General features: G+C 36.2%; 1 protein-coding gene across 8 annotated transcripts in view; it reads left to right on the forward strand.

Moving 5' to 3' along the window:
- LOC119639845 (high affinity cAMP-specific and IBMX-insensitive 3',5'-cyclic phosphodiesterase 8) overlaps nucleotides 1-15,056 on the forward strand; it is a 57,075-nt gene that overhangs the window by 28,421 nt on the left and 13,598 nt on the right. For 5 of the 8 annotated variants that reach the window (XM_038037516.1, XM_038037515.1, XM_038037518.1 and 2 more), the window contains 3 exons: nucleotides 5,636-5,688; nucleotides 14,123-14,173; nucleotides 14,271-14,467. In XM_038037516.1, the coding sequence (XP_037893444.1) occupies nucleotides 5,636-5,688; nucleotides 14,123-14,173; nucleotides 14,271-14,467 (301 nt within the window). Of the gene's footprint in view, nucleotides 1-1,069; nucleotides 1,293-5,635; nucleotides 5,689-9,528; nucleotides 10,963-14,122; nucleotides 14,174-14,270; nucleotides 14,468-15,056 lie in introns of those variants that run through there. The other 3 variants (XM_038037520.1, XM_038037514.1, XM_038037513.1) reach the window with 3 other exon arrangements.

Genomic DNA, 15,056 nt, shown 5'->3' on the forward strand with positions numbered 1-15,056 from the left:
AATGGGAAGCAGTTTTACAATAGGCTAAGTCCATGGTCGAAGATGATCATACATCGCCCAGTAAGCTACTTACATTGACTATTATGGTGCTTTTAGGGTACTCTATCAATTAAATAATACTAGGAGGAGATTTGCCCTTCCCTTATTCAGCTACACCGTTTACGTAAAATAAGCGGAAAATTAAGGTCAGTGGAGCCAGATGCCGAGAAGCTTGTGAAAGATGGCAGTCTGTGGGTTGAACACTAGAAAGCGAAACGGGCAGGAGGGCAGACTAGATTCAGAAAGAGATTCTGTATCTCAAGTTTTTCTTAGTGTTGCGTACATCTGCACAAACTAAATTTACTCTTGCATCACAAATGATGAAGGGTCTAACGAGTTTTCGAAAAGGTTTTATATGGAGATTCGTCTGAGAAAACACCAAAAAAAAAAACCATATTGTGGATCAATTTCCATTATAAAAATTGGACCTTGTTGGCGCATGGATATTTGGTCATTTCGGCAACATATGTAGTAGCAATTTGAAAAAATGGTCCCACATCATCTAAATCTTTCAGTTTCGCTTAGTACAGCAAAATATTGTTTATTACTAATTTTTCGCGAAACACTCATATTGACCAATTTTTTCCGTCTAACGACTTTTCTAAAATGCGACGTTATATTATATAGACTGGTCGTAAGATTGGTTCGCCCTTTGATGATGAAAGGATGTCAGTGCATCAAAAATAGTGTGCGAATCTTGGAAATTGGGGCCTGTGGTTTAAATCCACGAGCAGATATCAGACGGACAGACAGGCATACAGGCAGGCGGATCGGCTGGTTTAAATCGAATCAAAAAGCTATTCTGGAACGATTGATCCAAGAAACATGATCTTATCTTAAGTCATTTTGAGTGTTGCGATACGCAGACAAACATACAAAACGGCTTAGATAGAGGAAGTTAGGAGGTGGAAGAAATTAGGAACGTAACTCCTTCAATACAGATTTGAAACATAGTCAGTCGCATGTGCTGAATATTTGTTAAGCTACTTAAGTTACATTTTGCCTTGACACGTATACATGCATATATCAGGTATAAAAACATTGAAGCACCCTTGCCACTTACATACTATTGCATTATACAACATCACTTGTGATATATAAGTTTCCGAAAGAAGATAGTGCATGATTTCAAGTGCATGATTGAAATGAAGTCCTGTTACGTTTACGTCTAAGGAAGTGATTTCTAAAAAATTAGTCTGATTGGAAATAATTGGATAACATGTTGGCGCTAGAAGGTGCCGTTGAAATCCCGGGTAAGTAACATTTTTTGCATAATTAGATAAACGAGGGCCTTTTAAAATAATCCGTAGGATTTGTAATTTTTTTATCCGTCTCTTTGTCTTTCGATCTATTGCTTGTCGACCTATCAATTCAAGCAAATGTTTTTACACCTTGCATCACTTATAGTAAAGCTGTACTAAGCTAAGTATAGATGTATACGATAAACATAAGGACATGAGAGAGTCCCAATTTTAAAGTTTTTACCAGCAAAATAAGCGTGGAATTGTACTACGCGAACGGCTTTACGGTGCTTAATAGTAGAGATCGATCGGCAACAACGTTTTAATTTGTCTTCTATCCTCAACTGTATTTTTATTGAAATGGCGATTCAAATTTCTATAGTCGTTGCAGTCTAAGAGAATGTCGCATCTAACGACGACTAGCAGTATAGCTTGATCTCTTATTAAAACTTTCCTTTTCCACTAAATTTTCTAATCGGACTGCTAATTATTAGATCTTTTGACTGACATTAGGCGAAAGATCTTTGGCGCGCATTAGCTGAGCCTGCGTAAGTCATTCGTTGACTCTTCTAAATATTTATTTTATATTAATATAAAATTCTACTTCTTATTCAATAGTTTTTACAGGTAAAATTTTTTATTTTGCCCTGAAAATAACTGGGAACGGTTGTGAGGATCAAACTCTCAAATTCGTTTTGTTCTCACACTTTGCTTAAGTTGTTATTTTACGTATTCCCGTATTATTATTGCGTAGATTGAGTTAGCCTATTCGTATCGCAAGTTTAGGGTTACCTCTTTGTGAATTGAAACATTATTTGTAAGACGATCGGAAACCTAGAAAACAGCTCAAAACAAAAGCAAAAGCTACCTTTTTCGTACGTGATTGCTGCCAAGGTAGATCATGGCAATCGGGCGGAAATGCGCTGACCTACAAACCAATTCGCAATTCTGATCTTATCAGAGATAGGTTTCGAGAAAATATCAAGGGCATTTGCTCCTTTTCTTGGATTCAGCAGCCATACAGGTCAGAACGTAAATTGAAAGACGCGAATGCAAGGAGTCGGATAGGTTAGTGTTCCAATCCCAGACGGCATGACCAAATAGAGCACGACGTTAAACTATAAAGATAAATAGGTTGCTTAGATTTTCATATAATCCGCGCGATTAGAATATCAATATAAGAATCCATAGAAAAAACCACGCGGGTCATAAAAGCTCACAAAATAAATTTTATTGTTAACGCACCGTAATACAAGTCATGGCTTATTTCTCTTCTTTTTTTTTTGAATCATTGGACTTATCGTCGTTGGAATTTCGTGAGCTGATGTTGAACAAAATTGATATTAATCTGGCCGCGATCGGCAATTCAAGGCATTGTGTGTGAATGCTTATTTGCCCGACACGGACACACAAATTGTTAGCGTTAAAGCAGGAACAAATCGATTGATTCTCAGATTTATCCCACCTCTTAGAGACCAGCACACCTGGACAAGACTGGCGATGCGAAACCTTGTCGTAAAGCAGCAAAACTTTACAACTGAGGCAATTTTCGAATCTTTGCATAGTGTAGGTTAACCCATTGAATGCCTGATCTTATCCAGCTAAAGTTACCACGCGTTTCGCAGTATTTCGGGTTGTTACTGGACTTCTAAAACTAGACGATTTAATGCCTGTGCGTTGCTTACGATCGTACCCAACGAAATCGTTGCATTTGAAAACGTGATTTTATAATCGGTCGGGTTGAAGGTTTTTGCGACGCACGCACAACACAGTTGAGAAATTCGGGACATCACCGATCATTCTCATATTTATACATACATTATGACGATGGGTGCGGAGGTTGGAAATATACAGTCCATAATATATTGTGAATGCAACTATGAATACTACCAAGCCGTTGTATAGGATTTCATTACGAAAGTCCGTAGAGAATAGAAAAGAATTCAAAAGTAGATATGTCAGTGAATGAAAAATAATTGTTTTTTTTTTTTTTATATTTTACACATTAAAATTTTCACATAAAATATCAAATTCTAAATTCTGTAAACAACGAACTCTTTAGGCATTCACAAAACAAAAAACGTTCGAAAAAAAGCATCAAATTATCCGATACCCCGCACAATATGTTAAACTAAAAAAAAATTGTATGAAAATTTTACGAAAACGGATTAAGAAATGGTTGTTAGACCACAACTTGGTAAATGCAAATTCAAAAAAAGGTCAAAGGCTTGGAAGATTCGTAAATGCCGAATTACTCTACAGAACGCAGAAAGTTATTTCTAGGAAGGGGTAATAGTCGCCAACGAATTCCTTTATCGTGTTTTACTTAAATTCTTTGGATTAATTACGCAAAATCTTTTTGCAGCTCCACGACCGGTGGGGCCATCAAATGGACAAGGTGCGACTCAATCGCAATCACAATTGCACCCCGATGTGCTAACACGGCCGTCAACGCCGTCAATCCGATTGCAAAGTGAAACCAGGCCGAATGTTGAAATTTTAGCGCAAAGGCTTGACGTACACTATGAAGGATACGATGATGTCGAAGTAGATTTCGGTTACTCAAAAGCCTTTCTAGAAAAACAATTAGGTAAAGAAATATTAAACCTGAAAATTCAAAAGTGGCGATCAGCTTAGCAACTCACGCATACAGTGGGTACAATTTACTTTCCACGCTTTCCTAAATAAATTCAATATAAATTTCCAACTTGCAGTTGCCGCCTTTACCTGAAATTTCGTCTTAACATTACGCTTCGCTTGACCTAGATTAAAGCTTAATAGGTTTTTTTATTATTAATCGCGCCCGAAATTTTTCGCTTATAATAAGGGAGATGTCGCATTTAATTGGACGTCAAAAGGGACCTAAGTTGAACTGTACGTTGAACTGTTAACTTTAAGATAACAGAACACCAAAGAGTTACGATAAAGAAAGTGTTGTCGCCTAGCAAGATAGCCTATTTACGAGACTATTAAGTATATACGTGTGTATGCCTTTAGTGCATAGTATATTGTATACACATATATATATATATATATATATATATATACATGGGGTATTTTTACATGGCATTATGCTTTATCCAAAGTATTGTTCGTCACTAGTTTCTATGTTTTTTCTTCGTTATCGTCAGTATATGAATTCCGCAACGAAATTTTTTTTTCGAGGCATTAAAATGCCAAAAGATCAATTTATCACACGTTTCGGCATGTTGCGTAACAACTTTAGTGCTTGCTTCGTTCCATTTGCAAAATTTCTAAGAAACTACACGCTGTTCTAATCTGGCATTAGAATAATGCAGTTAACCAATCAGTTACAATTTGTCGCAAAATCTTTTTTCTCTTCCTCTTTAGAGCAGCTTTTGGTATGTGATAAACCGACCTTCAATATCTATGAGATTCAATTTGTGCAATACGTGAGATCTCTCTGTTTTCGAGTCGTTGAAATCCTATTCTATAAGACTTTTTTTGGGTTGATTAGAGTCGCAACTATTTTGGAAAAGGTGTTGGGATTGTCATCGAGAAGATTGATCGTAGACTTTTGGTTCTTTTACTGTGATTTTTATAATTCAGAAGGTCATCTCAAAGTGTGTGGGCGGCATAATTAGTGAATCTTTTACATGCCAACATACGTTGACTATATTTTGATTTAAAAAAGGTAGAATAAAAATATTTATTATTCTTCTGTGTTTGAACTAAACATAGTAGGTATGGGAAGGAAGACCGTATAAAACAGGGCCGAATTCGCACCAACTTTTATCGAAGCGAATGTTTAAAAAATTGGAACAATGGACAGGTGAAGACGACTGAAAACGGCCCAGCCCATCGACACACCATTTTATAAATGGCTTACATACTTGAAAGGAAAATATCTCCAAAAACCCGAATGATGTGAATGATTGGACGATAACTTCTGGTTCAAAACGCAAAAGCATGGCGGTTTATTTTAACTTCCGCAATATCAGATGTAGAGCGCCTCTGTTCTTTCCTTTGGTTAATTGAAAGCTGAAACTACTCACATATCTCTCTTTACTTACATACGCTCCTGATATAAAATTTGAAAGTGGATGCGATCCATTCGGGAAGCGGTTAAAATGAAAATGAAACCGACAAAAGTTCTAATGGTTAATGATTATTTATTTTTAAAATCGGGCCACGTAACAATCGCGTTGAGATCTTGATCTTAGGCTGACTTTAATTAAAATGTCCGAAGTGCAGGAAAATATTGAAATTACTCTCTTTACGAACGTATGGCAGGCTGTAAATTTGTGAAAGAATGAAATTTCTCGTACACATTTCTTCAAGTCCCCTATTTATAATTTAATATTTATCTGTTTCTGTTCTCTTTATAATTTCAGGCATAAGAATCTCATTACCATACGAAGAGGAAGAGGTGCCAGAGGAGCTACCGGTAAGTATTTGCTTTGTGTTGACAACCCGCAATTACTAAAATTGAATATTAGCCATATCACGAAAATTATACAACGTATATATATTGGATTCGGGGCCAAGTTCTACCGCATAAAAAATAAAACATTTGAGTTTGAAGATATTTGATGCGTTCATCAACAGTACAACAGTGGTATATGTCGGTTACTTTCCCACATGGGCCATAGCATTATTTCTTAAGGCCACTATCTTCGTGGGCGCTGAAATTCTCTGTATTAAATTTGGCAAATCATCTGATCCGAATATTTACAACTTCATTTCCCAACGTGTCATATAAGTTCTTACTATTGACGCGTTGGGTCGTTTCTGAGACTCATGTAGCATCCAAATGCACATAAAATTAAGCGCACTTTATTCACTCTGCTTTTCGCAACTAACCGATATAGGATATGAAAAGTAGTCCACTTACATCCCACGCGTAATAACAAGAGCTCACATAATGCATTCTGCATGTTTGTCTTTATCTGAGAAGTAAAATTCCCAGTAGGTAATGCAATAAGGCAGAACTTATCCGCTAACCTATTAATAAAGTCTTCGATGAAACTCGAAGATGGTTACCAGAAACTCAGATCATAATGAATAAGAAGAGAATTGTAGTTTCCTACATACGCACAAGGTTTTAAAAATTACAAAAAAATAACCTTCACACGAGAAAAATGACGATGCGTCTTCAGACGTATCTTCGATATATAATACAAAGACTTACTTACAATCTGCAATACATAGATAATTAAAACTCAATAAAAATTATATTAAGGGCTGTCTGAAAAATGAGTTTAAAAAAATGTACTGATCGATCGCCTGGTACGCCCATATTTCAACATTTTCGTGTATTGGCTTGAACGCGTTGGCATCACCAATAGAACGCAAAACCTTTTTAACCGTAGTTATTCCTTGTTTAGGGCCTTTTGATATCTTTTTCAAACTGCATTGGAAATCTTCAGAATAACTAGTAACCAATCAAACCGTAATCACATCAGAAAACGCAGTCCATCCCCTATCCTTTTTTCTCCTCGCATTTTTTCCTAACCGCCACCGTGAAACCTTAAAAAATGAGAAATGTCTTATAACACTAAGGAAATGAACGGCAGTCTGCTTTAAACTAAATGTCGAGAGCCCTCCATTAGCTTAAATTACTTTCCACTCAAGTAAGTGCTATAATGATAGATAGATAGAGAGAAAGAGAGAGATAGAGAGAGAGAGAGAGAGAGAGAGAGAGAGGGAGAAATATGTTCATGCCAGATATTCTGATTAAAAAGCGAACAAGTTAAAAGTGCCACGCTAATTGAAAAGTTCATGGAGCGGAGATGACAAACACGTACGAGAAAATATTGCGATTGAGAGGGAAAGCGGTTTAAAGAAGTTCCTTCAAGTCGGATATAGCACAAGCACTTCTAATAGCAGGTCGAAAGTTTTGATACGTCAGGATGCCATTTTTTCTCAAACGATTTGCTCTTTTCTTTTTAATTAAAAAAATTCACATTAAATTGAGATTCCATTGGGTTTCGTTGAAATTAACAAGAGGTCGCAATCGTTAATTACCAACAGCCACCTGGCCAGAATATTTTCGAAACAGATTGGGAGACTTGGTTACCATCATCCTTCAGCCTCATCAACGGATACAGTCCGCAACGAAAACAAAGCTTTCTTAATAGAAAGCTCCATTTATGATATCAGTCACCTTCTTCCGCATGTCGAGAAAGACATAGTCGCAAACGTGCATGCAATAAAGAGTACAACAACAATAGTGAACGAGATCATATCGAGAATTTAGAATATGCATTTAAAAAAGCTCGATGAAGAATTGCTTTTAAGGATGATTCCATAGAAACGTATGCAAAGTGATTTAAGAATTCATGAAAGAACAATCTCAAGAAATTAAAACGTAAAATATTAAATGAAGTCAAAACTACACTGCTACCCCTTTGTTGACGCTTAAAAAAAAATTACAAATAATTTAACGAAGTGCTTTCATTTCCTTAAAAGAATAATTTCTTTCTGTTTCTTATTTCTTATAGCAAGCGAGAGCGCGCGCGACGAGAGTCTGGGATTTATTGTTTTTTTTTTTTTTTTTTTTTTTTTCTTTAACCTATGAAAGTTTGAACAGTTAATGACAAAATTTCTGCCAACGTTATTGATATTTACTTAATTTGTGTTGTAATTTTCCTAAACTTACGCAGCCACAATAAAACACCATAACATCTCGCTCTTATTTGGCGATACTGTCAGCAGTCTTCTAATATCGATAACGAGCACGACATCTCATTAACATTTTGAATAGACCAAGGGGTCTATTAGATTTGCCAAATGAATAGAAATCATAGTAATATGCATAGAGGACGGGTCGCGGAAACGGGTCTTCCTGTTCGTCTAGGTGCTCGCTACCATTTCAATTGCAACTGTAGTTACAATGCTTTAAGTTTGTCTACAAAAACAAACTTGCAATGAAATTTTTGCTTGTCGCTCCTTTTGGCCGATTTTGAAAACCAGCTTAATCCATTAAGATTCACACCTATATAAAAGAACAATAATTTAGTGTCTACGTTATCTTAAAAATTAATTTTTAAATTTTTTAAATTTGTCTGTGGCAGCTACGCTGTCGTCCCTCTAATTTTATCCACAAAAACAAACTTGTGCTTATTATTTTTTAATGCTCTTTTTAAGTTAAATTCAAAAATCAGCTAAATGCCAGACGATTTGACCATGTCCAGTCTGTCTGTCCTTCTCGCCGTTTGACTGTGAAGTGCTTTTTGAATTGGAAAAACTGAGATGAAAAGGTAAAATCAAAAAAGCTATTGATCTAAATCGGAATAAAATATGTAGCCCATGACTCATCGAAGAATCAGTCGAAACAAGTAAAAGCACCGTACCACGGCCCACTACGTTTATGAAACGATAGATTAAATTGAGGCTTTATTTGAGAAAGTCATCCAATCCTAAACATGTTTAATAGCGTTCGTCTTTGCACCAAAATATGTTGATGTACCAACCTTCACTAAAATATCTGGAAATTGCGATCTGTAGGTTGAACACAAGACGAACAGGTGGACGGGCCAACAGACAGGCTTAGCGTACAAGCTTAGATCAATTCAGGAAATGGTTCTGAAGGTGATTCTAACTCCGGCACATGCCGGTATAGACAAATTTCCCGATCATGACAGACGGACAGACAACCTCAAATCGATTCAGAAAGCGACTTTGAATCGATCGGTATAATAAAAGCTGGATGTATCTGAACTCCTTCTCGGTGTAGCATACATCCACACGAATTTAATATACCCTTGTACCACAATACACACGCGGACATCAGCCGGGGGGACGGACGGACAAGCTTGGAACGATCTCATATGTGAGATAAGAGAAACGCCGAAACTAAGTAATTGTTTTTATATTTTTGTTTAAGTAACGCAACATTAATTGCATGCAAGCATTCATCTTTTTTGAAAGAGGTACTAAAACACCGACCAAAAGAGAATACATATGTAACGTTATAATTTTTTCGCCCTTAAAGATGTTGCCTCCGTTTTGTCACTGACTGTATATTCTTGCCTATGTATGTTAAAGGTATGAAAAAAGATAATTTGCCTTATCGTTATCGAAACGGTGAAAAGGGAAACAGAAAACAAAATATCGTTTAATATAATAAAATACGAAATAAAGCTCTCCCTCATTTAATATTAAGGCTATTATCGTCGTCACGAAAACTATTGGCAATAGAAGGAGAACGCAATCAATTTAAATATATGCATAGATTATCTAGTGTAAAAATCAAAAAAAAAAAAAATCAAAAAATTAAGTGATAAAAAAAAAAACAAAAAAACACAAATTAAATCAAATTGTTTAGAAATTAAACATACTTTCGTAGGGGTGTAATATTCAAAATTATTAAAGAACTTTAAAAGAATGCACTTATATTGCATTACTATATTTGTAAAAAAGTATACAGTCATGCATGCAACAGTGCCGGAATATTAAGTTTAATTTAAATAAATTTAAACAATTATGTTCAATTCAAATAATTAATTGATCATTTACGCAAAATTAAACCTGGCATATATCTTGCGCCAACAAGTCAATACGTAATTGTGCGGTAATCGCGACCGAAACTTTCGATTTAAGTGTAAAAACGATGCGCAATTGTTTTACAAAGATCGCGAACATCTTTCGCAAATCGCCCCTACAGAACCAACTTATACATGAAAATTTGTATGAGGAATGTTTACAACTGGATCATTGCGAAGGTGATACAAAAGAGGGCAAATTAAAGGTGACACGATCACAATTAACAATTGTCAATGGGCCCGATGGCTCAACGAGTACATCTGATAAGCTGGCACATGGCGATAATAACGAAAATGATAAAACAACAAACACAATGTCACATCGCAAGATAAGCAACGAGAAGGTTGATAACAAATTATATGCTATTCAAACTTCAATACAAACGACACCAAGTCTGCTCAATGAAAAAGATAAGCAACATTGTTTTCGTACTAAAAGTCAGCATAAAAAAATCCGATCAAAAAATATTAGAATAGAATCTAACTTTGACCACAATCGAGCATTAGTTGGCAAAGAAAATGATAACGAAATAGATGTGAGTGAAAACTTATTATTACAGAAAAGCATTGAACCTCAAGAGACAAATGTGATTTTAGAAGAACTCGAAACTCATTTGCGAACCATTAATTCCGCAAAAGTTACTAATATATGCGCGAAGGACTTTGAAAACGGTATGAAAGCTTCCAGTAACGTAACTGCAGAAGACATTGATGACGAGGCGAGAATAGCTGCTGAAGGGACAGATTTGGTAACACCGTTGCCAAGAAGCAATCCTCTCAGACACTATGGTTACGCGCGCAGCCTACAACCGGATATTATCGATGCCATACGCAACTTAGACGCCCATGCTTTGCGCATTAATAATATCAGCTTAGAGGACAAATTGGAATTGTTACGTCGTTATGAACATAAACAAAAATTTACGCGGTTTCCTTGCCACATAAGTATTAAATCAAATTTAAGTTCCGCTAGTGAAAAACAGGAAAATAATCAAGTAGAGCAACTTAATATGGATTTGCAAAAAAATAATTGTGACGATGTTGTACTACGGGGAAAACCCGTGTCGCATCGCAAACGCAGTCTGTATGAGCGCCGTCAACCTCGACAGCCAAAATTAAAATTAATTATAAAAAAAGCCGAAGATCAAGATCCTTGTCTTAGCAAAATAACGACGGTAAGATTTGTGCAAACAATTTCGATCCATATAAGCAAATATTTCTGCCATTTTCGAATTCCTTTCATTGAACATGTCATATACATAACGTGCGGTACAAACCCGGACTAATCGCCCCATGTGTGAGGAGTGATTCCTTTTGTGTGTCATTTGGGACCGTGGGCATGAGTCTTGACGGCGGGAGCCCACGTTAAGCTTCTAAAGAGCATCCCAGTTCTACGTCCTTGACTGATAAACCTCACTTTATTCAACGACAAAAAAAAAAGATAAGGGGAGCTCGAAGATAGCGCTTGATCTAGAACCAATTATTCCATTACGATCGAATCTGCTATATTATTATTATTATATTATACCTACCACCGTTATCCTAAAAAGAACAAAAAAAAAAAAAAAAAATTAAAAGAATTAAATTTTGATACTCTACAATACGGAGTGAGTGCGATCGACTCTTTCTTTTTTCAAAATAAAAGTTTCTGTCGGATAGGCAGCGTTGTGAGCGTTGTAGCCGCGTCCTTGGAAAAGTTTGGCTCACTTCCAAATTCTCTTGCAAATTTGTAGGCGATATCTTCATTTTCGCTAACGGAAGAACGTTTGCTAGAAATACTATACAGTCGCGTAAATAGACAAATGGACAGACGAACGGACAGACATGTCTACGTGCTTTCCAAATTTGAAACTAGCCAAGAATTTATTATTTACTTGATGTGGGTTTTGAAGCATGTTCCTGCAGATATAAAATTATTGGAAGGAAAACTAAATTTTGATACACTATAATATTGGGTAGGCGTGGTCAATTTTTTTCCATTTTTGAACTGGTACTACGTTCAAATTTTTGTACATTTATCTGCTGAAGTTTATAAGTAATGAGTAGAAACCCAATTCTTTTTTATTTCTTTTGAAAGACAAAGGTGTTCCCATTTTACGTGATTCTGTAGGCGTGTCTTTCGGACATTTTCTCTTGGCCCATTGTCAGTACTAATGTGCGTACAGCGACTTCCAACTAGAAAAATATTTACAACAGACATTACACAGACGGACAGATGAGCGTATTTAAATCGGCTTAGAATTGAATGCTGACCAAGAGTATATATACTTTGTGGGGTTTCGGATGCGGGGTTGATGATAGTGTTGCAAACATTTTGGCAAAACGGATATATCCCTCATCTCTCGGGGATAGATGTATCAAGCAGATCATCGTATTCAACTTAAGCTGGAATCGATACAAAAATTAAAACAATACTCGAGGCATTGGACCGAAAAATTGTTTACTTGAACTTTCATCTCTTATGTTTATAGAATTTCTTTCAACATTATAACTTGACCTTTGCTAAGATACTAAAACTCTATGATAAATTGCCTCTGGTATTTAGTTACGTAAATAGTAAGAGTAGGTCTCATTAGTCGTCATTTTCGTTGATTTGTTTTGTCTCAATCTAAATTTTTTAACTCATTGCCTACATATGAAGAAATGCGAGCTGTTCCAAATTTTTGCAAGTGCCATCGATAACACGAAAAAAGTGTGCCAATGTAATATGAGGTATTTTAAGTGTTTCACACAATGATGACCAAAACTAAGCCAAATACAGGCCAGAATTTTATACACGCTATAAAGAAATATTAAATGCTTGAATAAAAATATCATTATCAAAAATTTGCGTTTATATTTTCGATTTCAAATTGTTCCCGACTATCCTTGACTCTGTTCACTCTTTCGCATGCCCAACCGAGAGTGAACGTGGACAAGATTTCTGTAGATATCCACATTATAGGATCCCATAAACATAGCATTTTCTTCATTGGCTTATGTTTTTCAAATGGAACTCATCGCCTTCATTTTTTCCTCAGTATGTCTGCTTGCCAGTCTGTCTGCATGTCTATCTAGCTGCGTGCATGCTTATCGAACGTTTAGTTGTCTGTCTATGTGTCTTCTCTTCTCTTGAACACACTATTTAACAACTACATCAGTTCGGGAGAGGGTCACTGATCGTGATGATAATCCTACGTCTCCCTTCCTTGAATGAGATTAAGAGTTCGAGTTACGAACTACTGCTCATGTTATCGCAGGGAATATTATTATATTATAAGGGTAGGAATCTTCAGGAATTTGAATGGCTAGGCAAATCCTGTGTCTGTCTGTTCTTTTGGTAGACTACCCATTTTCTGTCAATTGTTTAAATGCTAACGGCCATAAAAGGAAACATAGACAGATCAAACGTGCCATGCAAGTCAAACTTCGGTCATAGATCGAGTTTAAGCATTTTCCAACAAGTTCGCTCACAACTCATCCCGCAAAAAACCAATTGTAACAGACATTGATGTAAATGTTCACTATAACGCAAGTAATATCTTAGGCCCAGCAAAAAGGACCGAGGGAAAATACCATAACTCGCAGAACCACATTTAACAAAATATTTGATCATTTTAATTGGTTGAAGCCAACTTAAGGCAAATATAACCTTATTGGTTTAGGACAAGTCAATTTGTCTCTATATATAATATTAATGACAGATAACAATCAAATCGCGTTTGTTGTTGTAAATAAAGTGAAAAATTAAATTTGCCAAATAGTTTTCTATAAAAAGAAAAAACACTATTTCGAAAGATGGACGCCACGGTGAAACGACCGCATGTCTTCCAAGGCGATTTACGCAAGCGCCCGTTTTCTGATAAAGCCATAAGAGCAGTAGCGCTGCTTAGACTGGCGCAAACGGGGCAAAAGTATGCTTATTCTATTTCACTTGTTAGCGAACATTGGAATGTGAAGCCGAGCACATTGCTGCTAAGAAAATACCTCTGTAATTGCATTTTTATAGTAACTTATTTTTTGGGGAAACTCGCTAAAATCCTTTAGAACTGACATTTTCTGGCCGCCACAAATATTCCAATAAACAATTTTTCGTTTTTCGCCATCTCATCCAAAACCGTATTCTTTCACTAGATGAGTAGATAGGAATCGCGACTACCCAGTCAGCGCTCACGGATCCAAATACAGCGTAGATTCGGTAGAGCATAAACTGGGTCGTAGTTGAAGTTAGTGTGCAGTCGGTGAAAGCATAACGTTCACCAGGCACGCGCCTAAAAGGCCGCGGCCAGCTGTTGTGCAGAGGGCTGTTCATTTTCGTTCCGGCATTAATCGAATTTTCTTTGGTTTTAATTGCAGGAAGCAGTGTATCTTTTACCAACTGTTGTGGCACCAAAGCTAGCACTTAAGGTAAATTTGGCGTCTGTAAACACTTTACACTGAAAGCAATTGCTAAATTCACTAAGTGTAAATAATCTTAGTATATTCTCGTTTTTCTCTTTATCAGGGTTTGCTAGTCTTCTCTAAGGAAGATAAAATTTTTCATTTGGTGCAACAAGCTTGCAATAGACGAGAAGTTGACATTTCAATTGCTCGAACACTGGAGGCCACCACAGAAAAGTTAACTACTGGACCGGATATATACCACTTAATAGTGATTGATGGACGTTATCCGAATTTTTTAGACGCTGCAGAAATTGCAAAGTAAGTATCAGTGTGAGTATGAAGAAGCGAAAAATTATATTCTACTTAAGATGGATCTTATATCTTACATCGCTTTCTGTTTTAAAAAATTGATTCTACTGCTAGATTTTTACAATCTACATTACTTCATGTATAAGCCTATATTAGGTGTGGGCGGATGTATGCAACATCTAAGAAGAACTTGAGATAGGCCCATCTTTTATCATATTAATCGATTCAGAATCACTTTCTATTTTGATTTAAGCGTGAAGGACAGTCTTGGTTTCTTGTGTTCAATCTACAACCCACAAATTGTGAGATATTTCAATGAGATTTGGTGGACCGACATGTTTTGGCTCAAGAATCAACGCCATTGAATATGGTGATCGGGTCGCTTTTTCGACTACTTCCCTTATAATGACCTATTTTGGAAAGTCGATATACAAATAATTATAGATTGGTCTAGTGGATTTAATAGTGTATCGTGATCCAAGAGAACTAAGAAGCTATTCGCGTAGATTAATCTGAATCATTCGAAATAAGTGATCCTCAAGAGCGCAGCTGCCTTGAACGGCATATCGTTTAAACAAATAAAGAATTGTTCACCGAT

The sequence above is a fragment of the Glossina fuscipes genome, unplaced genomic scaffold, assembly GCF_014805625.2.
Source record: "Glossina fuscipes isolate IAEA_lab_2018 unplaced genomic scaffold, Yale_Gfus_2 113, whole genome shotgun sequence".
NCBI classification, from domain to species: Eukaryota; Metazoa; Arthropoda; class Insecta; order Diptera; family Glossinidae; genus Glossina; species Glossina fuscipes.